The sequence below is a fragment of the Chelonia mydas genome, chromosome 1 (genome assembly GCF_015237465.2).
Source record: "Chelonia mydas isolate rCheMyd1 chromosome 1, rCheMyd1.pri.v2, whole genome shotgun sequence".
Taxonomy (NCBI): Eukaryota; Metazoa; Chordata; order Testudines; family Cheloniidae; genus Chelonia; species Chelonia mydas.
In genome coordinates, this window is record NC_057849.1 from 28,042,320 (window position 1) to 28,067,679 (window position 25,360).

Below are 25,360 nucleotides of genomic sequence, written 5' to 3' on the forward strand. Positions count from 1 at the left end.
TATATGTAATGTTTGCTCCCAGTTCCACCCATGATACCCCAAGATGCCTATCCCAGACACCCAGAGTAACAATCACACAGCATTTACGCTGAGCTGCTGCCAAAGACCCAGAGAAAGGGAAGCACACACCTTAGGGCTTATTTATGCTTGAAGTGCTACAGAGGCACAGCTTCCGCTCTGCCACTGTAGCACTTCAGTGTAAACACTTCATACACTGACAGGAGGAGTTTTCCCATTTGCATGGGAAATCCACCTCCCTGAGAGGTGGTAACTTGCTGGACAGAAGAATTCTTCCATTGCCTAGTGCTGTCTACACTGGGAGTTAGTTTGGCTTAACTACACCACTCAGGAGTGTGGATTTTTCATACCCTCGAGTGACATAGTTAAGCCGAATTAATTTTCTCATGTAGACCAGGCTCTTGGCTCTCCTATTCTCCTCCTGTTTCAGCCCTTTGAGCTCTTTTTCTAGAACTTTTCTTTTTCCTTTCCTGTTGTGGTGACTCATGATTATTCAGCATGGGGGATAATCTAGGATGGGTGTGTCTAATAATTCATCATTGTCTTCTCCTGGGCTGGACAATGGATGGGTATTTGAAGTTTGATTTTTTTGTGAGGTACTCCTCCCTGCCATGAGGTGTACTTGAAGTTGTAGTACAGGTTATGAACAGTTTTCTGCATACATAAATACATAAATTTATAACCACAGTCTGAGATAGACACTGTATAACATCTACATATCTCACAATGATTATCAAGTTCAGAACATTATACGTTTTCATAAAAGACCTTTCTCATTATACTTTTATGGTACAATAATACAATATGCAGTCAGTTGGTTCAACTGCTCATTTTTGGGGTTTGAACCTTCTGTTCTTCCCTTGGGGTGTCCGGACCCTGATCGTTCCAATAGCGTATTGACACATGTAGATAGACTTTAACTGGTGATGTTCAGAATTTGAACATTTCCTACAAATGGCTTCGGTTATCTGAATCCTAATCACGAAGGAAGGGCCTTTTGCGTGTACAGTAAACTCCAGTATCACAGGGGTAGCCGTGTTAGTCTGGATCTGTAAAAGCGGGAAAGAGTCCTGTGGCACCTTATAGACTAACAGATGTAATGGAGCATAAGCTTTCGTGGGTGAATACCCACTTCGTCGGATGCATGTAGTGGAAATTTCCAGAGGTTAGGTATAAATATGCAAGCAAGAATCAAGCTATGGATAACGAGGTTAGTTCAATCGGGGAGGATAAGGCCCTCTTCTAGCAGTTGAGGTGTGAATACCAAGGGAGGAGAAACTGCTTTTGTAGTTGGCTAGCCATTCACAGTCTTTGTTTAATCCTGAGCTGATGGTGTCAAATTTGTAAATGAACTGAAGCTCAGCAGTTTCTCGTTGAAGTCTGGTCCTGAAGTTTTTTTGCTGCAGGATGGCTACCTTTACATCTGCTATTGTGTGTCCAGCGAGGTTGAAGTAGTGTTCTACGGGTTTTTGTATATTGCCATTTCTAATATCTGATTTGTGTCCATTTATCCTTTTACGTAGGGACTGTCCAGTTTGGCCAACGTACATAGCAGTGGGACATTGCTAGCACGTGATGGCGTATATTACGTTGGTGGACATGCAGGTGAATGAACCGGTGATGGTGTGGCTGATCTGGTTAGGTGCTGTGATGGTGTCGCTGGTGTAGATATGTGGGCAGAGTTGGCATCGAGGTTTGTTGCATGGATTGGTTCCTGAGTTAGAGTTACTATGGTGTGGTGTGTAGTTGCTGTAGTTGTTGATAATATGCTTCAGGTTGGTGGGCTGTCTGTGGGTGAGGACTGGCCTGCCTCCCAAAGCCTGTGAAAGTGAGGGATCATTGTCCAGGATGGGCTGTAGATCACTGATGATGCGCTGGAGAGGTTTTAGCTGAGGACTGTATGTGATGGCCAGTGGAGTTCTCTTGATTTCTTTCTTGGGCTTGTCTTGCAGCAGGAGGCTTCTGGGTACACGTCTGGCTTCTGGGTACACGTTGATCTGTTTCCTTATTTCCTCGTGTGGGTATCGTATATTTGAGAATGCTTGATGAAGATCTTGTAGGTGTTGATCTCTGTCTGAGGGATTGGAGCAAATGCAGTTGTACCTCAGCGCTTGGCTGTAGACAATGGATCGTGTGGTGTGTCCAGGGTGGAAGCTGGAGGCATGAAGGTAAGCATAGTGGTCGGTGGGTTTTCGGTATAGGGTGCGGTTAATGTGACCGTCACTTACTTGCACCGTGGCGTCTAGGAAGTGGACCTCCCGTGTAGATTGGTCCAGGCTGAGGTTAATGGTGGGGTGGAAGCTATTGAAATCATGGTGGAATTCTTCCAGGGTTTCCTTCCCATGGGTCCAGATGATGAAGATGTCATCAATGTAGCATAGGTAGAGAAGGGGCATGAGTGGACAAGAGCTGAGGAAGCGTTGTTCCAGGTCAGCCATAAAAATGTTGGCATATTGTGGGGCCATGCGGGTGCCCATAGCGGTGTCACTGGTCTGGAGGTAAATATTGTCACCGAATTTGAAGTAATTGTGTGTGAGGATAAAGTCACAGAGTTCAGCAAACAGTTGGGCTGTGGCATCATCAGGGATACTGTTCCTGACAGCTTGTATTCCATCTGTGTGTGGGATGTTTGTGTAGAGAGCCTCTACATCCATAGTGGCTAGGATGGTGTTTTCTGGAAGATCACCAATGCATTGTAGTTTTCTCAGGAAATCAGTGGAGTCACGGAGATAGCTGGGAGTGCTGGTGGCGTAGGGTCTGAGTAGAGAGTCCACATATCCAGACAGTCCTTCAGTGAGAGTGCCAATGCCCGAGATGATGGGGCGTCCAGGATTTCCAGGTTTGTGGATCTTGGGTAGTAGATAGAATAACCCCGGTCGGGGCTCTAAGGGTATGTTGATTTGTTCCTGTGTTAGTGTAGGGAGTGTCCTGAGTAGATGGTGCAGTTTCTTAGTGTATTCCTCAGTGGGATCTGAGGAAAGTGGCCTGTAGAATTTGGTATTGGAGAGTTGTCTGGCAGCCTCCTTTTGGTAGTCAGACCTGTTCATGATGACAGCAGCACCTCCTTTATCAGCCTCTTTGATTATAATGTCAGGGTTGTTTCTGAGGCTGTGGATGGCATTGTGTTCTGCACAACTTAGGTTATGAGGCAAGCAATGTTGTTTTTCCACAATTTCTACCTGTGCACGTTGGCAGAAGCATCTTATGTATAGGTCCAGACTGTCATTTCGACCCTCAGGAGGAGTCCATGTGGCGTTCTTCTTGTGCTGTTGGTGGGAGGATGTCTGTGTATCAGTGCGCTGTTCAGTGTTATCTTGAAAGTATTCTTTGAGTCAGAGACGGCGGAAGTAGGCTTCCAGATCACCGCAGAACTGTATCATGTTTTTGGGGGTGGCGGGGCAGAAAGAGAGTCCCTGAGATAGGACAGACTCATCTGCCGGGCTGAGTGTGTAGCTGGATAGATTGACGATATTGCTGGGTGAGTTAGGGGTACCACTGTTGTGACCCCAAGTGGCAGGTAGGGTTTTAGACAGCTTACATTCCTTTTTCCTTTGTAGAGAGGTGAATTGTGTAATGTAGATCTCCTGTCTTATTTCGTAAAGTCCATTTGTATGGAAGGTTGGTTATTTATGAGAGTCTCCAGGTTGGAGAGCTCTTTTTAAACTCCAGATTATCCAAATAGCATGGGGGGGATGGACTTTATTTGGATAATCAGGCATTCGGATAATTGAAAAGGCAAGTGCCATTCAGCAGCAGGTTGGCCTTCCCCATGGCCAGGGGCTTGTTCTTCTCTCGATTCTGGCTGGGGGGGAAGGGGGGAGCGGGGGGCTCTCTGCTCTGCCCCGTCAGGATCGCAGCCTCCCCTTTGTGCACGCAGGGTGTCACCTGCACTGCCACAGGAGCTGTTTAGCGGCAGTATGGTCTCCCCTGTGGCCAGGGACTTGTCCTCTTCCTCCTCCTTGCAGTCCTGGCTGGGAGTCTCTGCTCTATTACCTGAACCTCTGCGTTATCCGAATCCCCTCCTTTTCCCCTATCGTGAGCTGCACAACATACGTGCCTTCTGCAGCATATATCTCATGCTGGGGGACAAGGAAGGGATTTGGATAACGTGGAGGTTCAGATAATAGGGTTTCGGATAAACAGGAGTATACTGTATTCATATTTACTAGTTCACATCCAGCATTATAAACGTCACAAAATGCTGTTAAAACAGGCCCTACTCATAATCTTAGAACTAAAGCACTCTGGGGCAAAACTGAATTTCATTTAAGGGTTAGTAAAACTCTTCAATTTATTTGACCATATAAGTCTTTAGCACCAACAAGAAACATGGCTAATGTAATGCTAACTATCCCAGAGACATCTCTCCACTCCTTGATGTAATACTGCCACCTTGTGAATTGTGAGACATTGAAATACATTTTTTGAAAGGCAAATTGCATGCTTTGATCCATACACCAAGTGCCAGTTGTTTATCAGGTACAAATGTCATGAATTTTTTTTTTAAGTGAAGACTTATTTTGCCCACTGTTCTTTTTAAAAGATCGGTATGGCAGTGTAAATAAGATTATTTAAATATTGGTTAGATGAGCTGGATAATTTAATAAATCCTTTTCATTCTGACTCCTATGATTCTACTGTCCGATCATCTTTTGCTTTTCTTCTCTGCTTCTGCGTTCATATCAGAAGTTTCAAGTGGAAATTATCTTCTGTTCACAAGTTAACACACGTAAAGAAAAACTGATGAGGATAATGAGATGAGGAAAGAGGGTTATGAACCAGACCTTGAAAACATCATGGAATGCTTGGTAAATGAAGACTGCTGCTTCCAGATAAAACAGGCACAAATGCTGTTTCTTTCCAGGTGTGGAACACAAAACAAACATCTGCAAGGTTCCCCTTGTGCTCTCATTAATATTATCATTAATTAGCCCAGCACCTGCCCTAGTCATGGACCCGGACCCCATTGTGCCACACACTGTACTAACATAGAACAAAAGTCTCTGCATCAAGGGGTTTACAATCTAGGTATAAGATAAGAGACAACAGATGGAGGAGTACCAAGAAACAATGGAATGATATTGGTCAGCAAGATAGGCAGTAGGTTCAACAAATCAGTGGTCTGGATTTTTGTAGGTGTCATGGCAAAGGAGGATTTGAAGGAGGATAATGAGGTAGGTTTGTGGAGGTTCGTGGGGAGCACCTCCCAAGCCTGAGGGGTAGCCTGGGAGAAAGCACAAAGATTCTTGTTTGAAAATGTAATAAGTGGAGGAGGGAGGCTGGCATCATTGTCTCACCAGAGGTGGGAGTCAACATCTCGATAGTGAATGAAAGATAAGTGGGGTGCAGATGGGTGGTAAAGGACATTAACAGTGAAGGCAAGAAGCTTATGTTTAATTTGATAGAGAAAAGGGAGGCAGTGGAGGAATGCAAAAAGAGGGGCATGACATGGTCAAAGCAGTGGGTTAGGAAAATGAAATTTGCAACTGCATTCTGAATGGATGCAGGGACAAGATTGCATTTGTCAAGGTCAGGGAGAATAATGTTGCAGTAATTGAGACTTGAGATGATGAGAGACTGGGTGCGAGTTTTAGCTGTGTGAATGGATAGGAAAGGCTGTATCTTACAGATGTTATACAGAAATAATCTGCAATATTTAGACATAGTCTGGATGTGAGGACCTAAAGAGAGGATCAAGCTGAAGATGACAACCAGGTTATTTGGCTGCATGACAGGCAGGGTGGTGGTGGTGTGCACAGTGGTTGAGAAAAGAGGTGGAGGGAAAGGAATTGAAGGTGGTAGATTGAATGCTGTGTTTTAGTCATGTTGAATTTCAGCTGGTGACCAGACATGCAGAAGAAGGTGTCAGAGAGACAGGCAGAGGTTTTAGTTTGAACAGAAGGAGACAGGTCTGGAGCAGAGAGGTAGATCTGTGAGTCATCAGTACAGCGTTTGGTAATTGAATTTGTGTTTGAAGATGAGTTTACCCAGAGATAAGGTGTAGAGCGAGAAAAGAAGGGGATCCCGGAAAGATCTCAGTGGAAACTCCACAAAAAGCTGGATGAGGGATGAGGAGGATCCCCTGAAGGACACAGTGAAGGAGAGATGAGAGAGAACCCGGAGAGGACAGTGCTGTGGAAGCCCAGGGAGGAAAAGATTTCAAGAAGAAAAGCATGGTTGACTGTGTAGAAGGTAGTTGATAGGTCAAGGAGGATGAGGATGGAGTACTGGTTCTGAGCTCTGGCTAGGAAGAGGTCATTAGAGACTCTGGTGAGAGCAATTTCATTTGAGTGCAAGTGGTGGAAGCCGGATTGGAGAGGGTCTAGAATGGAATTGGAGGAGAGGAACTCCAGATAGTGATTCTGAAGTGTGTTCAATGAGCTTAGAGATGAAAAGGAGACTGGGGAAGGTGGGGCAAGTGGGGTCAAACATGTTGGGGTTTTTTAAAGATGGGAGAGACTGGAACATGCTTGTATTGTGAGGTAAAAGAGCCACAGGAGAGTGAGGTTAAGGAGAAGAGTAGGGGAGGGGATGAAAGTGGGTATGAGGGAGAGCAGGAAATGGAGAGGCACATGGAGGGGTTAGAGGAGGAGAGCAGAGAAGAAACTTCTGCTTTTGTGACCCCCACCTCCAGCTCATGGTCTGATCCATGGTGGGGAGTGTGAGAGAAGGAAAGGCCTCTCTGTAGGAGGGCAGCTAAAGAGGCAATGTTGAACAAAGGGATCCAGGTCTCTGTGAGAGACAGGAGCTGAAAGAAGCAAGATAGGAAGAGGTTCTGGATTGATGTAATTTTTTTTAAATAAGAGATGGAGTGGGTGGTCCAGAGACATCAAGAGAGGGGGAAGGAGGGGGATGGGCATGAGGTTAGGAATGGAGGCACAAGAGGGGCAGAGGTGGGGTCTGGGACAGGTGCAGGAGGTGGGGAATGGAGGGAGGGCCACAGCTGGGTAAATATCATGAGAGGTGAGGAAAAGGGTATGGCTGTGGTTGAGAAGAGGGAGAAGATTGAGGTGGAAAGGGGAAGAGGATGAGATAGAGGTGATGAGGGACTGTAGAGGGGTGAGAGAAACCAGGAAGGGGTGATGGAGCCAGTGGGGCAAAGGGAGGATAACTGATGCTATGAGGCAGAAGATGGATGTGGTGAGAGCTGTGGATGGGTGGCAGAAGGACAAGATTTCAAAGTAAATAAATTCCACAACCAGCCCACAACCCAGGAGGTGTAAAGGTATGTGCCCAGCCCAGCACTGGGTCCTTGCTGGCTAGAAAGTCCCTCACCCACCCAAATCACAGTCTTCCTCACTTCCTAATCATGATGAGTTTTTGAAAACTAATTTGTGTCTGGGCTAGTCCCCCTTGCACCCTGCCCCATCTGTTCCGATTATAAAATGCGTGCACAATGGCACTATTTTTCTTGAGGACTTGGAAAACTGAACCAGTGTCTTTGCCCACATATAACTGTGATGGGATCAAGCAATATAAGTAGTGGCCAGCAATAGAAGCTGAAGTAGTTAAGCTTCCCATGCCACACGTAGCACAGCAATTTCAGGTTTTAATCAGCAATTAATGCTTCACAAATTTGTTATTTACTATGATTAATGCTTGCAAATTTTTGACTTGGCTGTTACCGTTTTAGAACACGGCACGTTTCCTGATTGGCATGTTAATTGTAGTCAGAGTGTGTATCGTCTCCTGCTGTTGAGAGACATTGTTTCCTAAGGTATATGTATAAAGGTATGCTAAGTGAGTGAGTAAGAGTCGAGGCAGTTCACAGGATTTTGTCACAGTTGTATTAGATGTTGGAAGCAGCTTTCCTCCATAGGCGTATGTGCATCAGGTAACACAGAGCAAATTCAGGTAGCATCTTTATCTTTGCTGAAAATGCAAGAGAGGGCTACTAGCCACAGTGACCAACTGAGTGGGCCAGATCCTCAGCCGGTGAAATCTGTGTAGATCCGTTGACTTCAGTAGAACTACATCATCCATTTGAACCTGCTGATGATCTCTTCATGGACTTTCAAATGTATGTGTTGAGGGGAAAAAAAAATTTTATAATTTAAAACCAAATGAATTTTGGTCATCGTGACTATAATTACAATTCCCTGGGTTCTGATACTGGAGTTCATTAGAATATGCTTTGAACTAAAAGTTAAAGCATGGTAATTTAGAAGTTCATGGATGAATAAGATGGATAATTATGTTTGGTAGAATTAGACAATATATGCATTTGAAAGGATTTTCAGATATTATTGCTGCTTTATACATTATACATTTAATATAAATGTGCCTTGAGAATATATTGAGAGGGACAAAGTGGGTGAGATTGGTGGAAGGGACGAGAAGACCAGAAGAAGAGCTCTGTGATGCTCAAAAGCTTGTCCCATCCACCAACAGAAGTTGGTCCAATAAAAGACATTATCTCCCCCTGCTTGTCTCTGTCTCATCCTGGGACCAGTGCAGCTACAGCACTACTACAAACAACCGTGAGAATGTATTGCCATTATTATATGATTTATTTACACATGATAAGGGCATGCACTGAGTAGGCTATACTGGCATGAATAGTGTTATAAGCTTACAGTACATGTGTTTTATAACCATCCTTATATAGGAAGAAAGTAGTAACACTTAATCAGATTTGGAAGTTTTATAAAACAATTACTACCAAGAGACCAATATGTAGAGCCCTGCAATTGACCAACTCCCAGGTAGGGTGGGCTGCTGATTGGCCTACATTTCCCAGCTCCCAGGATTCAACCTGGAACTGGGGCCATGTGGATCCTCTTCTGCTCCGTTCCAGCAGCCCACCCTACCATCCTGAACTAGGAATGGGAACCTGGCCTGACAGGTGCTGCGGGTCTAGCCAATCTCCAGTTGGGGGTCAGGAAGGAATTTTTTTCTCCTGGGGCCAGTTGACTGAGAATCAGGGAGTTTTTCGCCTTCCTCACAGCACCTTCGAGCCACAATTGGTTAAGTACAAAGGTGCTTAGTAGTTAACTGAGGTTCTTGGGTTGAGTTGTTAATTCCTCACAACTTGCAGCCTGTTTCCAGTGCAGTCAAAAAATAAAATGAATAGTTCGCTGAGGTAGAAGACCTGGGATTTTGGTGATGGCCCTTGGGCTCATGGGATAAGGTGAGACTTTGTCGCTCCCATGGCCAAGGTCCCCATCCCTCTACACCCTCTGTCTCCCTCGCCATAACGAAGGGTGCTAGGACTCAGAGAACTGAATCCTGGGCGTTGGGGGAGTAGGCTGAGGAGAGCCTACACCATGCTATATGGTCAGAGCTCTGTAACCCCTGCACTGGATCCAATTAAATGCCTGGTATAGGAGAGTATGAGTGATGGGAAGGTAGTGCCCCTCCCTTGTGTTAAAGCTTAATAAAAGGTGCGGCCAGCTGTTTAATGCCATGTATGTGTCTGTCCTCATTTTGCCACTGTGTCCACATCAAATGACGTTCTTGTCAGTTTCACACTGGCCCACACAGTTCTGAATAGCTGTGGTGAAAATGTGGTCCCGAATTTTGTTACGTTCACTCTGCTTCTGTTTGGCAAACTCTGAGCAGCAGCAGAGGCAGTGGATCTATCTGTCTGCACACTCAGGAAGATGGCTCTGCATTAGTTCTCAATGGGAGCTTTTCTTTGTAGCTATAGGACTATTTCCTAGTTTAGTTTCTTTTTCTTTCTTTAAAAAAGAACAAAAGCTTAAATTCTGCATAAATTTTTGGCTTCCCCCTTCCCCCAACCCAGTAAGAAAGTTTCCTACTCACCCTGGTTAGTGTGAGAATGGGTTTTATAAAACAGAGTGCCTTGCCCAAGAAAATAGTCTTATTTGGCTTGTTTTGTTACAGATTGATTCTAATCTAACAACTTTTAATGCTATTTTTCTCTTCCAGTTTTTCCCATACATCCTGCTACTAGTTGCTATCCTGTTGTATCTACCATGCTTGTTCTGGCGCTTCACTGCAGCACCTCATCTTTGCTCAGATCTGAAATTTATTATGGAAGAACTTGACAAGGCCTACAACAGGGCAATCAAAGCAGCTAATAGCTTTCACAGTGGAGACACTAGAGACCCCGGTAGCCTGCCTCCAGCTGTTAATGAAAACTTGACACAGAGGTAAGGTGCTGTAGCTTGGTATTTTTGGCCTTTATTTCTTTTAGCCTTTAATAAGTATAATATGTTTGGAACACTTGTAAATCACAGACACGTACTGTAAATTTATAGCAGACATTTTAAAGATGAGCTGAAATGTTTTTTTAAAACTGTGATTAAAAATTTAAGATCCCAAATTGATAATAAAATGTGTGTGTGGAGTTAGAACTTACAAATAGCTACTTTTTTCAAACAAAATACTTGAAAATCAGGTCTTCTTCCTCTCCCTTTGTAGACCAGTCCCAGCCTGAGGTGGCTCTGTGTTTCCTTTGCTACAATGGATGTCAGTATTGCCTAAAACAGCATTAGGAAGTGCTGGTGGCTGCATTCCTTACCTACCGGTATAGTTATTTTTCACATCCTTTGATGTGGAAAGCCACTACTGGGCTCCCCTGCCATGCTGTTCTTCTCAGAGTAGTTTCTGCAAAGACTCCTTTTTTCTTTTTCTTCTTTTTAAAATATTTGTCTTTTCCAGTCTCCCTCTCTTGAATTAGTTGCTGCACTGTTCTAACCAACCTCAGTTTCACAGTCTCCCTGGACAGTGCAGCAATTTCTCCTCTTCTCTTTCTTCAGACGAAATAAAAATTACAAATAAGAACTGAAAATTGTTTCTTTAATAGTGAGTAGGCATGGATCTCTTAAGTTAGGTCCTGGCAGGTAAAATGCCATTTTCATCTTAATGTAAGACATGTTGCAGCTGTGTCCGCTCTTTCTCTTAGGTGGGATTTGAGTATCAATGCTTGAGTTGCAATTAAAAATTTCTTTTTAGTATTTTACTTATTCTGTTTGAGGCTTGGGCATTTTTCCTGTTGACCTTTCTACTTGTCTTGTAAACAGTTGTATTCAGTCCTAATGAATGTACCGGAATTCTGGTTTTGAGAATGCCCTCACATCTGTTTTACACAAGTGCTACTTCATTGATTTCAGTAGAGTAACTCGTGATTTACAACAGTGTCTGTGAGATCAGAATCAGGCCTTTTGTTTGTGTGTGTCAAAGTGTTCGGCTTATTTAATATGGCAGAATGATTCTTGCAATGATTGGTCTGGTTTTTTTTTCTTTTTCCAGTTTGTGGGAGATATCTGAAAGCCACTTTAAATACCCCATTGTGGAACAATACCTGAAGACAAAGAAAACCTCCAAAAACTTAATAATCAAATATGTTGTTTGCCGTTTACTAACACTAGCAATTATCCTGTTTGCATGCCTCTATCTGGGCTATTATATCAGTCTCTCCTCTATGACTGATGAGTTTTTGTGCACCATCAAAACTGGAATCTTAAAGAATGACACTACAGTTCCAGAACTAATTCAATGTAAGCTTATTGCTGTTGGTGTCTTCCAGCTACTCAGTTACATTAACTTAATTGTGTATCTTTTGGTGATGCCTCTTGTAATGTATGCCATGCTCGTCCCATTCAGGCGAAGCTCAGACATTCTTAAAGTATATGAAATTCTGCCAACGTTTGATGTTCTGAAACTCAAGTCAAATTATGATGATTTAAGCCTCTACCTCCTCTTCATTGAGGAAAATGTAAGTGAGCTTAAATCATACAAGTGCCTCAAAGTGCTGGAGAATATTGCAGGCCCTGGGAAATGTAACATAATCCATCTGTTGCCAAACCTTGGTACGATTAAGATGACAGATACTGTAGATGGGAAGCCAGCAGCTGTAAAAGAGAAGCCTGAAGAGAAAATTACAGAAGAACCAGAAAGGAGTACAACAGAACTACAAGGTAAAGTTGGGCTGCTTGTTGTGTTTAAATGGTGTATCCATTAATATAGGCCTGAATAAGAAGAAGAATTGTTTCTTATGTTATGTAATTCTGCATCTAAGCAAATAGAAGCCTTAGAATTATTGTGTGCAAAGACTTAAATGTGCCGTATAAGAAAATTGACTAGCTTATACCTAACAATACAGTCTGCTTACATTCTTATAACTTCAGTTAAACCACAGGAGGGTTATGTTGTTGAAAGCTATTGTAGTATTTTTATTTGTTTGTCATAATGGACCAAATTTTCAAAAATAGATGCCTAAAGTGTGCCTGCAAAATATATAAGCAAAGATGCAATTTTTCCACCTACAGCTTAGGCACTTGCTTTTGAGAAATGTCACTTCCAATTAATATGGTGTTTGTGCAATAATATTACTTGGGTAATTTGAACTGATGGGTAAGGAAAAAAGTAAGGAAGTCATGTGCCTGTCTTAGCTCTCCTGCATGATTTGTAGGTAGGGGTCTAACCTGTGGCAGAGGGCTAGAGCCAGAAGAGGCTCTTAGATCTGTGTTAGCCCTTCCTGACTTCAGGTCTCATCAGCTTTAAGCCTAGCAGAAGTGGTGGTAGCAGCTGTTGGTTACTGAGTTCTTAGTCCTTTGGATCAATCACAAAGTAGTAAAGTGTACAGTCACTGTACAATGTGTTTGCATTTAGAGATAGAACTAAGATAAGATGGGGAAGTTAGTGGTGTCATGATTTTGTTTTAAAGACGATGTGAAAGGCTGGTATTCTTCAGGCTACAGGAACAAAGATGCATAGAAGTTAATCCTCCCTCTTCTCTCTCACACACACGCGAGATCCGATGGGGTGGTATTGGGGAAAGGGACTCCTTTTAGCGCCAGGGTAGCAGCAGAGCCCCGTTATTGCTGGCTGTCTACTCTGTGTGGCAAGGGAAACTATTTATGTATAAGCCACTGAGCCAGCTAGACTTCTCTCATGCTCCCTGTCCAAACCTCCCCTGTTCGGGGGTGGAGGGAGCCCATTAAGGGGGGTAGTACTCTGCACCAAAGGATTCCTAAGGCTTGATCTACAGTTAAAACTTACAGCAACATGGTTATGACAGCCAGGAATATGAAAAAAAACCACATTTCTGACCGACATAGGTATGCTGATCCCCCAGTGTAGATACAGTTAGAGGGATTCTGTCAGCATAGCTAACATCAGTAGGGGAGTGTGGTATTCCTGTACTATCAGATCTCCTCCTTCTGTCGCTATACACTGCATCTATGCTAGGGGGCTACGCAGGCATAGCTATGCTGCCAAAGGCCCTGTAATGTATGCAGGGCCTCACACAGGAAATAAGGCACACATTTTTATCAGAGAACCTAGTTGGAACAATTTACCAAGGATCGTATGACTGGCATTTGTTAAATCACAATTGGATATGCTTCTAAAGGATATACTCTAGTTCAAATAGGAATTAATTCAGGGTGGTTCTGTGGCCTGAATTAAACAGTCAGACTAGATGGTCACAGCAGTCCCTTCTTGGTTTGTGATCTACAAGCTGGAATGCAGGAACAATTTCTAGAGTGGGGGTGCTGAGAGTCATTGAACCAAACTGTAAACCTTGTATATAATGGAAACCACTTCAAGCCTAGGGGTGTGGCAGCACCCCCACCCCATCCCTAGCTCCAGCACCTATGTCTACAACTCCTTCATGACCATTGCCACATGCAGAGGGACCACTCCAGTTCTACTGCAGTGGGGCCTTACTTGGTCACAGAGGAGAGGGGAAAATCTGGCCCGAAGTGATTTCACCAAGATCATAGGGTGTCAGAATGCAGAAGAGAGCACTTAAACCATAATAGTCCATCCCCTGCCCAGACCCGGTTAATTCTATTGAGCAATCATGATAATACGAGAATAAGTGTTCAGATACTATGGTAATGAGGGTAGCATATTTTATATTACAGAGCACTCACTCAGATCCTGCTCTTTCTACAGAAACATAACCTGGCTTCAGATAATGCTCTTTCCACTTATGGTGTTGATTGTGATTCCAAATCTCTGTTTGAAGGAAATTACCAGTCTTGTTGTACATGGAGAGAGAGAGAGAGCCTCTTCCTGCAGTGGCGGGAATGGCTGGGAACTCTGACCATATTTAGCTCAGATAGGAGGGAACTGCAGATGCAGCTGTGGAACAATAATGGAAACATCAGGAACCTACTGCCAGTATCCCCTTCACCAATATGTTTTAGAAGCATGTGCTAACATTTTTAGGAATTCTTTGTAAAATGTTCATCGGTGACAACTCATCGTTAGCCTCCATAAGGAATTCATGAAAGATACTATGTTAGCACTGGAGAACACTGAGATTAAGTCAAAGAACAGTGTCCAAGGCAGGGGATACTTAAATAATTTTTCAGCACAGTAGTGATACTGTCTCTTCTGCCTAATATAATGGAGGAAGCATCAGCTTAAGAGAAATGTTCATGATGTAGTACTCTAAGTCACTCCCCTCCCCCATATAAACACTTGCAAAATAAAATAAAAAATCCAAGCTGCCCTAATGACAGGAATGTTTTTATTAGAGTTGGTCAGAACACTGGTGACTAACAGTTTGTTGCTGGAATGTGCTGTTTTGTCAAAGCTAAAATGTGTCGATTTCAACAGGAAAGTTTCTGAGGTTCATGGTGGATTGTCCAGTCACTGAGAGGGAGTAACTTACTGAAAACCTGACCTTTTTTGAATCTGAAAACTGATCTTTCAACTTGATTCTGTTTCGTGAAAGTGTTCAAGAGGTTTTTGTTGTGTTCCGATGTGGAATGAAAACAAATGTTGAAACTCAAAAGGTGTCATGAAATGGATGTATGGTTCACCAGTCAGCTCTCATTTTTATAGGTTTTGTATGAAGGTTGAGTATGATGATTGTGGTCTTTGATCTGCACTAGGAGGACTAAGGGTCGCATTTAACTGCCCCCATATTTTTGCCTGCCTATAGTGATATTAGCAGGATTTAATAAAAGATTTTACAAACCTAGGTACTGATTCTAGTTCCTTTGCACAAGAACAAAAAAGGCGCCAAGAAGATTTCTTTCCCACACCTCAGAGGACAGGAACAGCCAGAATCATAGCACTACTGACCACCCTAGAAGTGGAGATATGCCTGGGGCATGGCTCCAGAACCCCATGCACCAGCTCGTGGTTCTACACTAGCTCTGGGTTCTGCATTTCCAAAAGGAAGCTGTAAGGTGCTCCTCAGGCTCAGCATTTGACAGGTAGTGCCACTAGGAGGGTGCCCTTTGAGTATGTCCCTGTATAAAGCCACACACTAGCCTAGCTATAGCACAAAGCAAAGGTGAAAATAGGTTGCGGGTTTGTGTTTTTTAAATCTCTGAGGCTGGTATTTTGTTGTAAGGAAAGCAGGAATATTTGCTTGTGACGAAATGGTGTGATGGATTTTCATTGTAACAAGCATTTGCTTTTGTTTAGTTTTAACAGATCTGCTCCCCAGTTGCGATACAAGCGCAAGCAACGAAGATAAGAAGGTTCGTCAAAGACTTATAGATTCTTCATGCTGATTGCTCCTGCGCGCTCCTCTTTTGAGGGTTATAGCACAGGACAACTGCCCTCTCTCCCCACCTCCAATACAAGCCACACCGAACACAGGACACTGCCTTTCTCAATGAATAGACTGGATTTGGGCTCCTAGCAGTTCACAAGAGAGGATAAACCAGTTTGCAGACTGTTTACATATTGTACAGTTAACCTCATATCACAAAAGGCATCATCTAGAGTTTGACTATTTATAAAACCACTTAAATATGAATTATGGAAAAGTGAAATCCATCGGGTAATTAGCATGCAGAATGAATTACCAGAAGCAGCAGTTGAAGCTGAGACCATTTAAACAGTAGAAGTGTGCTTACAGCGACAAGACACTGAATTGCATAGACACTAGAGACAGATGGACAGATTCCATCCCGAGATGGCATGGTATTGAGGTGTGTGTAACAGAGTGCTGGAAATGCCAGACTTTGTTACTTGCCACCTAGAGTCCAATTCTGCAGTTCTTACTCCATCTGTTGTGGCAAGATGGCCGATTTTAGTCTGGTGGGTCCTGTGCTTTTCTTGGCAGGGAGCTAAGATGCCACCCTTTGCCCCTGCTCTTGGGTGCCGAGGGCCCTGCTACTAGCCTGGGAAGGTGGTAGAGGAGGGAAGCAGGGGAGGGGTCTGGGTTTGCTCCTCACTCTGAGTCCCAGCCCCTGTGGGTTTCTTACCCTCGTCCCCCTTAGGTGGGATTACGCTCAGTCCTTAGATGCTGGGGGGGAAGGGAGTCTGCCTGTCCTGCTGGGCAGGGTCTCCCTTACTTCAATTCTCAGGTCTTCTAAATCTCTCAACACACTCCAAGCTCCAGTCCTTCCTCCTCCTCCCTTGTCTGCCTGACACAGGGGGTTTTATTAGGTTCCTAAAAGGGCCTTAACTGACGCAGGTGCTCCAATTAACCTGAAGCCACCTTCCCTAGTCTACAGGGAACCACACCTTAATTAGCCTTGAGCTTATATATTTCCCCTCTAGCACTCTCCCACTGTTCCTTGGCCCTCCTGTATCACACTATGTTGAGGTAAAATATCCCATTCATTGCAGTGGGTATCAAAGGAGATGACTGTGTTAGATCTGGGTTTAGAACTAAAGTGTTCTTGGCTCCCTAGCCTGTAAAGTTAATGGGAGTTTTATTTGAGTATGGACTGCAAGATTTCAATCCTTAATTCTATTTCTTAACTGATATTAACTTGTCCCTCTGAATAATGGATTCTAAAGACTAGGGGCTGAACAGTGATAACCCCTATTACAGGGGTTTGCCTTGTCTGTGCTGATGTCAAGAACCTGTATTTTATATCCATTGTGTTTAAAATAGCCACTTTTTAACATTTATTAGGTCTCAAATACAGTATAGAACGCACATCTTCCATGACACGCCTTATAAGAAAAGCATGTATGACATTCTCAGTTATATTACAGTAGCAACTACAGGCCTCAAGTCAGGGCCCACTGGGCTAGGCAGGATACAGAAGAAGACAGTCCCTGCCTCAGAGTTTGCAATCTTAGTTAAAGATCTGATACAAAGGGTAATTGAAACAAACCGAACAGAAGAGGACGATGATGTGGTGATAGAAATATGGACATATTTTGTGGCAAAATCATTGATCCACAGAGGCATTCTGTAATTCAGAAAGGTACTGCCATAATTCGTTCATGGGGTGTGTTTTTTTAATTGCTGTGGGGGCGTTTCATTCAATTTGTAATAATGTTCCAAATGGGGGTTCATGTCAGCATCATGGCATTTCTTTCAAATGGCAAATTAAGCCTAATTACCATGGAACTCTTGAGTATACAGTAGAACCTCAGAGTTACGAACACCTTGGCAATGGAGGTTATTTGTAACTCTGAACAAAACGTTATGGTTGTTCTTTCAAAAGTTTACAACTGAACATTGACTTAATACAGCTTTGAAACTTTACTGTGCAGAAGAAAAATGCTGGTTTTAACCATCCTAATTTAAATGAAACAAGCACAGAAACAGTTTCCTGACCTTGTCAAATCTTTTTTTTAAACTTTCCCTTTGTGTTACTAGTTTACATTTAACACAGTACTGTACAGTATTTGCTTCTTTTTTTTTTTGTCTCTGCTGTCTGATTGCGCACTTCCTGTTCCAAATGAGGTGTGTGGTTGACCAGCGGCATATTAACGCCTCCGCCGACAAATTTGCAGGGGCGGCAAATTTATAATAGCAGCCAGAGGCTGCTTCCCCTGGCGTGGTTCATGCCCTCCACCCCTGGCCCCGCCCCAACTCCACCCATTCCCCGCCCCCTCCCTGCCCCTATTGGTCCCCTTCCCCAAATCCCCGCCCCGGCCCCGCCTCCTCTCCTAAGCGAGCCGCGTTCCCCCCTTCTTCGCGAAGCTGTTTCGCGCACTAGCACTGGCAGGGAGCGGGGAGAAGCAGGACCCGGCAGCGCGCTCAGGGCAGGAGGCGGAGTGGAGGTGAGCTGGGGCGGCAATTATTTCAGGGCCTAGGGGCAGCAAAATCTTTAATCCGCCACTGTGGTTGACCGATCAGTTCGTAACTTGGGTGTTCGTAACTCTGACGTTCTACTGTAGTGGGAAGAGATTTTTTTCTTAATTACCAGAATGGTAATGCATATCTTTCACAGCTTTTAAATAGTCACTGGTTTTATCATATGGTCTGGCATGAGAATGACCTTTTAACTGATTAGTGTCAGCTATAACTTTTGTCCAAAAATGCAGTTTAAAAAACACTTAAACAGAACATTAATGACAGTGCCTAGCAGTATCTAAATAAGTCTTAACATTTGCTTTCCCGTTTAGCTTATTCACTGGGTTCCTTTTAACATATGTAGAATCAACACTGCAAAAAAGATTTGTTGATAGTGTGAATGGGATAACCAGTAAGTAATTAGTGTTAAACCTTTCACTCAGAATTATTAATGAACAACCTAGGTGCTAGAATAGTACAATAAGAACTACTTGGGTATTTTATACCTTATGGCCAAGATAAGCCTTAATGTAATAAAATACAGGACATAAAACCATAATGCTACCTCTTTGCTGAAGAGACAATGGCTGCAATACAAGTACTTTGTTCCACCAAAATTGAGAAAAACATGTCTTCAGTTTAAATATCTTAGGGTGTGAACAAACATAATGGTGCATCATATTGCATGATAGCTGCAAAGCAAACCTGCAACCCTCTGTCACAGGAAGGATCGTTTTTTAAAAGGCTATTTCTAAAATAGTTTTATCCAGAAATATTTCTATTTAACTCTGAAATCGGTACTCCTCCTTGTTTGTTCTTAAATTGGAGCTGAGATTTTTCTAAATGGCCATCTGACCCTCTTTAATTAAAAAACCCCTCTGTAAAAAACCTTAAAAGCTACTGATCATCCATATGTACATTCCTCTGATGGTGTGCATCTGCCAGAGATTGGAGTCTTTCGGCCTACAGTACCCTTAGAACGCACATGCACTCCTCAGTCCTCATGTTTCAAGGTTGAGGCACACTATCCACTGTTCAGTTCTTCTCACCAACTCAGGGCTTAGAGATGGAGCCTGACTCTCAGAGATGGCCAGCCTCTCTCTTATTATTTATAGCTCATAGTGTTTATAGTGTTAGTGTTTTAGTCATTAGGTTGACTGTTGCGACCCTTTTTAGTTGTTAGAATCTTATTCGTCACCAGTATGGTGTCATCCAGTTCTCCCGAATTCAAATGCTGCCCCTCATGCAAGGGAGCTATCCCAGCCTCTGATGGATAATCGTCGTGTCCATCTGGGAGAATCACAGTCCCAGTAAATACACCCTTTGTGAGACCTTCAGCTGTCAGGCTAGAAAGAACAGGGAGGCCCGCCATCAGGTCTTCCTAATGACTACGCCCATGATATACGCTTCCAAACCAGGCTCATTAGACACCCCCCACTCCCCTCAGCATGAGGACCTTCAGAGCCCCGGATCATAAGTGCAGGCTTATTGTCTGACTAGAACCACAACATTGTCCTCCAACAGACAGCAGGGAGCCAGAAGTCCCAGAGGTAGATTGCCTACCATGGTTTCTTCTAAAGAAAGCTTCCCATGATACCAATAATTATCTGAGACTCCACAGTCTGGAATGGTTCCTATTGAAGCTCAGTCTTGAGCTGAGTCTGACCATACGGTATTGTAATGCCCAGCACCGAAATCCAGGATTTTGGGAAAAAGTTTGGCATGAAACCCTAATGTTGTCTACCTCAGTGGCCATGGCACAGACTCTCTTGGCACCAGAACCAGGCTGATCAGGGCACCTGTACCATGACTCTAGTGGAGACTGCAATACCGCTGTGGGAAAACCTGGTTCCAGGTCACCTGTCTACGCCACCTCACACGGCACCATTCAGATTCTTAGCACCGATGGCTCTGCAGAAACCCAATCTTCCCCTGCTGTCAGCTATAAGCATTTCATTCGGCACCGACTCTATCAACTCTTGCAGCACCATGGATCCACTGCATTGCCTGTGGATCCAGCATGCACATTCTCCTCAGCTTGATCTTCGAAACTGGCGGTCAAGGAATATCTGTACCAGCAGCATCTTGACTCACCCAGCTTCTCACCACAGCCCTTTACATCTTGTGAGGAGTGTCAGAACTCCCTATAAGAATGATACTGGGATCCACTGAACCCAAACTAATGGTTCTCTAATCCCCGGCTACCAGATTCTTACTCACCACTGCCCATGGTGCCCTTGTTGGGGACCACGGTCGGCTCAGAGCAACTGTGGGCTGAGGGAACAGAAGACTGTCTCCTCCACGGCACCGCACACATAAACACGCCAGTAACCCTTCCTGGTTCCAACACAGCCTCAAGCAGAGGACAAAGAGGCTGATGAGGGGCTGTGAAGCTGATGGCTCCACAGATGGGCAACTATAAGGGATTTCAAAAACTACTGAAAAGGATGGCTGAGGCCCTCCAAATCCCTATTGAAGAGGTACAATAACAGACGTAATAGTGTTGACTTAATGTACCTAGATTTCTGTAAGGCACTTGACTTGATACCACACAATATTTTGATTAAAAAAACTAGAATGATATAAAATTAACATGGCACATATTAAATGGATTAAAAACTTGCTAGCGGATAGGTCTCAAAATATAACTAAGTGGGTAATCATCACTGAGTGGGTCCATTTCCAGTGGGGTCCCACAGGGATCGGTTCTTGGCACTACGCTATTTAACATTTTTATCAAGAACCTGTAAAGAAACAGAAAATCATCACTGATAAAGTTTGCAGATGACAGAAAAATTATGGAGTGGTAAATAATGAAGAGGACAGGTCCCTGATTCAGAATGATCAGGATCAGTTGGTAAACTGGGCACAAGCAAACAATGTGCATTTAATACAGCTAAATGTAAATATCGATCTAGGAACAGAATGTAGGCAATACTTAGAGGATCCTTATACTAGGAAGCAGTGACTCTAAACAAAGATTGGCGGCTCATGATGGATGATCAGCAGAGCTCCCAGTGTGACACTGTGGCCACAAGAGCTAATGTGATACTGGGACGTATAAATGCAAATCTCAAGTAGCAGTAGAGAGATTATTTTACCTCTGTATTTGGTACTGGTGCAACCACTGCTGGAATGCTGTGTCCAGTTCTGGTACCCACAATTCAGGAAGGATGTTGATAAATTGGAGAGAATTCAGAGAAAAGCCACAAGACTGATTAAAGGATTAGAAAATATGCCTTGTAGTGATTGAGCTCCTTGAGTCTTTCTATTTAGCTTAACAAAGAGAAGGTCAAGGGATGACTTCTTTACAGTCTATAAGTACCTACATGGGGAACAAATATTTAACAATGGGCTCTTCAATCCAGCAAAAAAAGGTAGAACACGACCCAATGGCTGGAAGCTGAAGCTAGACAAATTCACACAGGAAATAGCCATTGCAACAATTTACCGAGGTCCATGGTGGACGATCCATCATTGACCATTTTTAAACTAAGATTGGATGTTTTCTTCTAAAAGCTCTGCTGTAGGAATTATTTGTGTTTTACAGGAAGTCAGACTAGATTAGCATAGTGGTTCCTTCTGGCCTTAGAATCTATGAATAGTGTATTTAAATGAAGCATGTCAAATGTTAAAATTGTGTGTTGCATATTTACTTCCAAAGTAATGAGATGTAAGATCTTGTAATGTATTAGCATTGGATGGAATAGTTAGTAGGTTTTTATTCCTTAAAACTTGAAACTCACGAAAGTCAAGTATTTTTGTGGTGTATAACTTTGTGTCCATTTCTTTAGCAACATGAGTATTAGTGCGGTGTAGTAAAAGTCTTTGTTTGTGAAAGCATGATTGGAGAGATGCTTGTGGATGTTTGTTTTTAAACTGAACGGTACAGTGCAGTGGTTCTTTAAAGGGACACTTCCAGGTTGATTTAAACACAATTTTGCAGTCTGAAATAGCTTCAGGAGATATTTTGGTGATGGTTCAGGGGACAGTCACTCTGCAACTGCGCAACAAAGAAAGTAACAGAACGCCACCAGCCATCACCTTCAGTCCCCAACTAAAACCTCTCCAGTGCATCATCAAAGATCTACAACCTATCCTGAAGGACGATCCCTCACTCTCCCAGATCTTGGGAGACAGGCCAGTCGTCGCTTACAGGCAGTGTAATGACTCATCCCCCAATCTGAAGCAAAAACTCACCAGCAACCACATACCACACAACAAAAACACTAACCCAGGAACCTATCCTTGCAACAAAGCCCGTTGCCAACTCTGTCCAATATCTATTCAAGGGACACCATCATATGACCTAATCACATTAGCCACACTATCAGAGGCTCATTCACCTGCACATCTACCAATGTGCCAGCAATGCCCCTCTGCCATGTACATTGGCCAAACCGGACAGTCTCTATGCAAAAGAATAAATGGACACAAATCAGACATCAAGAATTATAACATTCAAAAACCAGTCGGAGAACACTTCAGCCTCCCTGGACACTCAATTACAGACCTAAAAGTGGCAATTCTTCAACAAAAAAACTTCAAAAACAGACTCCAATGAGAAACAGCAGAACTGGAATTAATCTGCAAACTGGACACCATTAAATTAGGCTTGACTAAAGCCTGGGAGTGGATGAGTCATTACACTAACTAAAAACTATTTCCCCTTGCTAATTTTCCCCCTACTGTTCCTCACACCTTCTTGTCAACTGTTTGAAATGGGCCATCCTGATTATCACTACAAAAGGTTTTTTTTCTCTTGCTGATAATAGCCTACCTTAATCGATTGGTTTCATTCAGAGTTGGTATGGCAACCCCCATTTTTTCATGTTCTCTGTATATATATATGTGTGTGTGTGTGTGTGTGTATATATATATAAATTCCTACTGTATTTTCCACTGCATGCATCTGATGAAGTGGGCTTTAGCCCACGAAAGCATATGATCAAATAAATTTGTTAGTCTCTAAAGTGCCACAAGTACTCCTCATTCTTTCTGCTGATACAGACTAACACGGCTACCACTCTGAAACCTCTGAGCATTCAGTTGACCTTCCAAATTTTAAGCTTAAAAAAAAATACCCTCTTATACACAAATAAAAACAATAAAAGTCCCCAAACGTGACAATACTTGAAAATGTTCTTCTGAAAACAACAAATGCTCCATATTTTGATGTTACTGATGTCGTTTCTCAATTGATTTCTAAATTAAGAACCCAGACCTGTTCATCCATTTACTTGTAAACATGTAAACTTGACTTCAGGACTGGGCCCTAAACCAATTGACTAGTCTGTGTATTGCAATCATATTGGCTGCCATTAAAACATCACTAGCACATGGAGGCTGGAAATTAACAGTTGCTAAATGTACAAACAGCAAGATAAAGTAGTGATGTATATTGCACTCCTTCAATGTCAGTCCAAATTAAAATGTGCTGTCTGGAAAAAGGAAAATCTTTGGCCTTTGTCATTTTAATTACATGAATATCACTGTTTTTATGTGATTTATTTTCATGGCAGGATGGGCATGGGTGAATGCATTATATACTGAAATGCACAGAGAGATTAACTCCGTTACAATGCTGTCAGACTTACTTGACTGTAATCTTGAAAGACACGTTCCCCACAATACATCAGACACACAAGTTGCTTTTGTTAGCTGGAACAACAAGCCTCGTTACAGTCACGGGCAGTGATCTTTTCTGTTCTTTGGATGAATATGGTGTAAAGTCCTTCTGGAAACCCAAAACACCACCAAAAATATGTTAACAATTTATAACTGATATGTCCTTTTTAGAGCAATCAGTCACTGTATACATGGAAAGGTTGAATTGTCCTTTCTCTATTAAATTTCAGTCCCAGCAGCATCACCAGTTGGTGAGTTCACTATATAAGCACTCCACACATGACAATGAGAAATCTGGAAGCACCTGTTGGCATGCGAGCAGAGTTTGGCTGACCACAAGCCTATGGGTTGTTCAGTTAAAGATGGAGGAGGAGGACCAAGGGCAAGGTTCAGAGCCCCTATGAGGAACTGGAAAGTTTTATTTACATGATCTCTCCTACCCAACCCACCTGTGTAAGTGCCTCAGCATGAAACTTACATGCACCCCTATCAGCCTTGAGCGGTGGGCTGATCCTTTCCTGGAGAGGATAATCAGTTACTCAGCCACAACACCAAGGATATCTCTGGGTGGACAGAGCTATTAGCAAGGGCCTGATCCAAATTTCATTGAAACAGAGTTGGAGTCTTTCCACTCATAAGTTGGATCAAACCATAGGAGATAAATACCAGAGAAACTGTTCCAAATAAAAAATAACCCTGTGCACTGTGCATAAAGAATGAGTGCCCCCATTAAACTGCTGCTTCCAGAGGACCATAGTAAATTCCAAAGGTATATTAGAGACGGTCGAGTGGCAGCTTGAGCTTGTATGGAAAGCAAGTCAGCCATCAACAATTCAATTTTCTTTGTGCGTCTGGAAAGAGATCCTATGACACAAGCCTAGTCTTGACAGGAACAACTGTCTCCAAATTAAGATTGCATTCTTGTTTTTGTCCTGTGGGCCAAAACATACAAGGGTTATGACATGTATGAGACCATATGTAAATAGTTAGAACTAATCTACCCTATGGAAGAATTCTTCCATCAACCCTAGCATGGTCTGCACAGGGACTTAGATGGTCTTAAACGTGTCAGTCAGGTATGTGGATTTTTCAGACTCCTGACCGATATAGTTAAAACGACCTAATTTGCTAGTGTAGACCAGGCCTAAGAACTGCTATAATTTTGTTCTAAGTACATTTAATTTTTTTCTCTTGTGACAGTATTGTGGCCGAGTGTACATTTGCTATCATGCTCTTAAACTGGTTTTACAGAAAACTCCCTTAATCCAAACAATAGCAAGAGCAGAGGTGTGAATTCAGCACCCTTCCGGTACCGCAATAAGATTGACTATTAGGGCTTAAAATGTTTAGAGCTGTATTCTGCCACCGTATTCAAGTTGATTAGTATCTTATGCTGCATAATACTCCTACTGAAATGGGTGGGGCTGCTCACAGAGGAAGGATTTATACAACATGAATAAGAGTGGCAGAATCCAGCTTTCAATGGCCATGTAATCAAATCAAAATCAGGCCATTTTTAGTCAAGAACTGAACTATGGATTTAGGGGCCTAGCTTTACACCAGAGGTTGGAAAATGTTGGCCTCTTTCAGTCAAACAAAGAAAATGTAAGAAAATTCAAAATGCCTAGAACTATGTTAGTGCAAAAATAAGGTTATGAATTTAAACACAAAAATTGGGGAATGAAAAATGTAATGGGCTCAGAACAAAAATAACTGTAGCATATTTGCACTCTGCTTGCGCCATCTGTCAACTGATGTCAGGGATGTCATCAATTCCAATTGATCATCAGGTCA

The 25,360-nt window shown here is 42.9% G+C and overlaps 2 protein-coding genes across 4 annotated transcripts in view; both read left to right on the forward strand.

The window, feature by feature from the left end:
• HEPHL1 (hephaestin like 1) overlaps positions 1–10,048 on the forward strand; it is a 106,252-nt gene extending 96,204 nt beyond the window's left edge. For 2 of the 3 annotated variants that reach the window (XM_043528963.1, XM_043528973.1), the window contains one exon: positions 9,910–9,986. The gene's annotated coding sequence lies outside the window, so the exon portion shown is untranslated. Of the gene's footprint in view, positions 1–9,909 lie in introns of all 3 variants that reach the window. The other variant, XM_007059402.3, reaches the window with a different exon arrangement.
• PANX1 (pannexin 1) lies at positions 5,160–11,947 on the forward strand. The gene is made up of 3 exons (XM_043528812.1): positions 5,160–5,192; positions 9,910–10,133; positions 11,236–11,947. The coding sequence occupies exons 1-3, from the start codon at positions 5,160–5,162 to the stop codon at positions 11,945–11,947; spliced, it is 969 nt and encodes a 322-aa protein (XP_043384747.1).
• Positions 11,948–25,360: the final 13,413 nt, after the last annotated feature.

What these genes read in the sequence shown, in the direction of transcription:
- PANX1 (XM_043528812.1), top strand. Translation starts at nt 5,160, where the DNA reads ATGGCAAAGGAGGATTTGAAGGAGGATAATGAG. An exon ending in ATTTGAAGGAGGATAATGAG is followed by an intron (nt 5,193 to 9,909) that starts GTAGGTTTGTGG and finishes TTTCTCTTCCAG; the next exon opens with TTTTTCCCATACATCCTGCT. An exon ending in AATGAAAACTTGACACAGAG is followed by an intron (nt 10,134 to 11,235) that starts GTAAGGTGCTGT and finishes TTCTTTTTCCAG; the next exon opens with TTTGTGGGAGATATCTGAAA.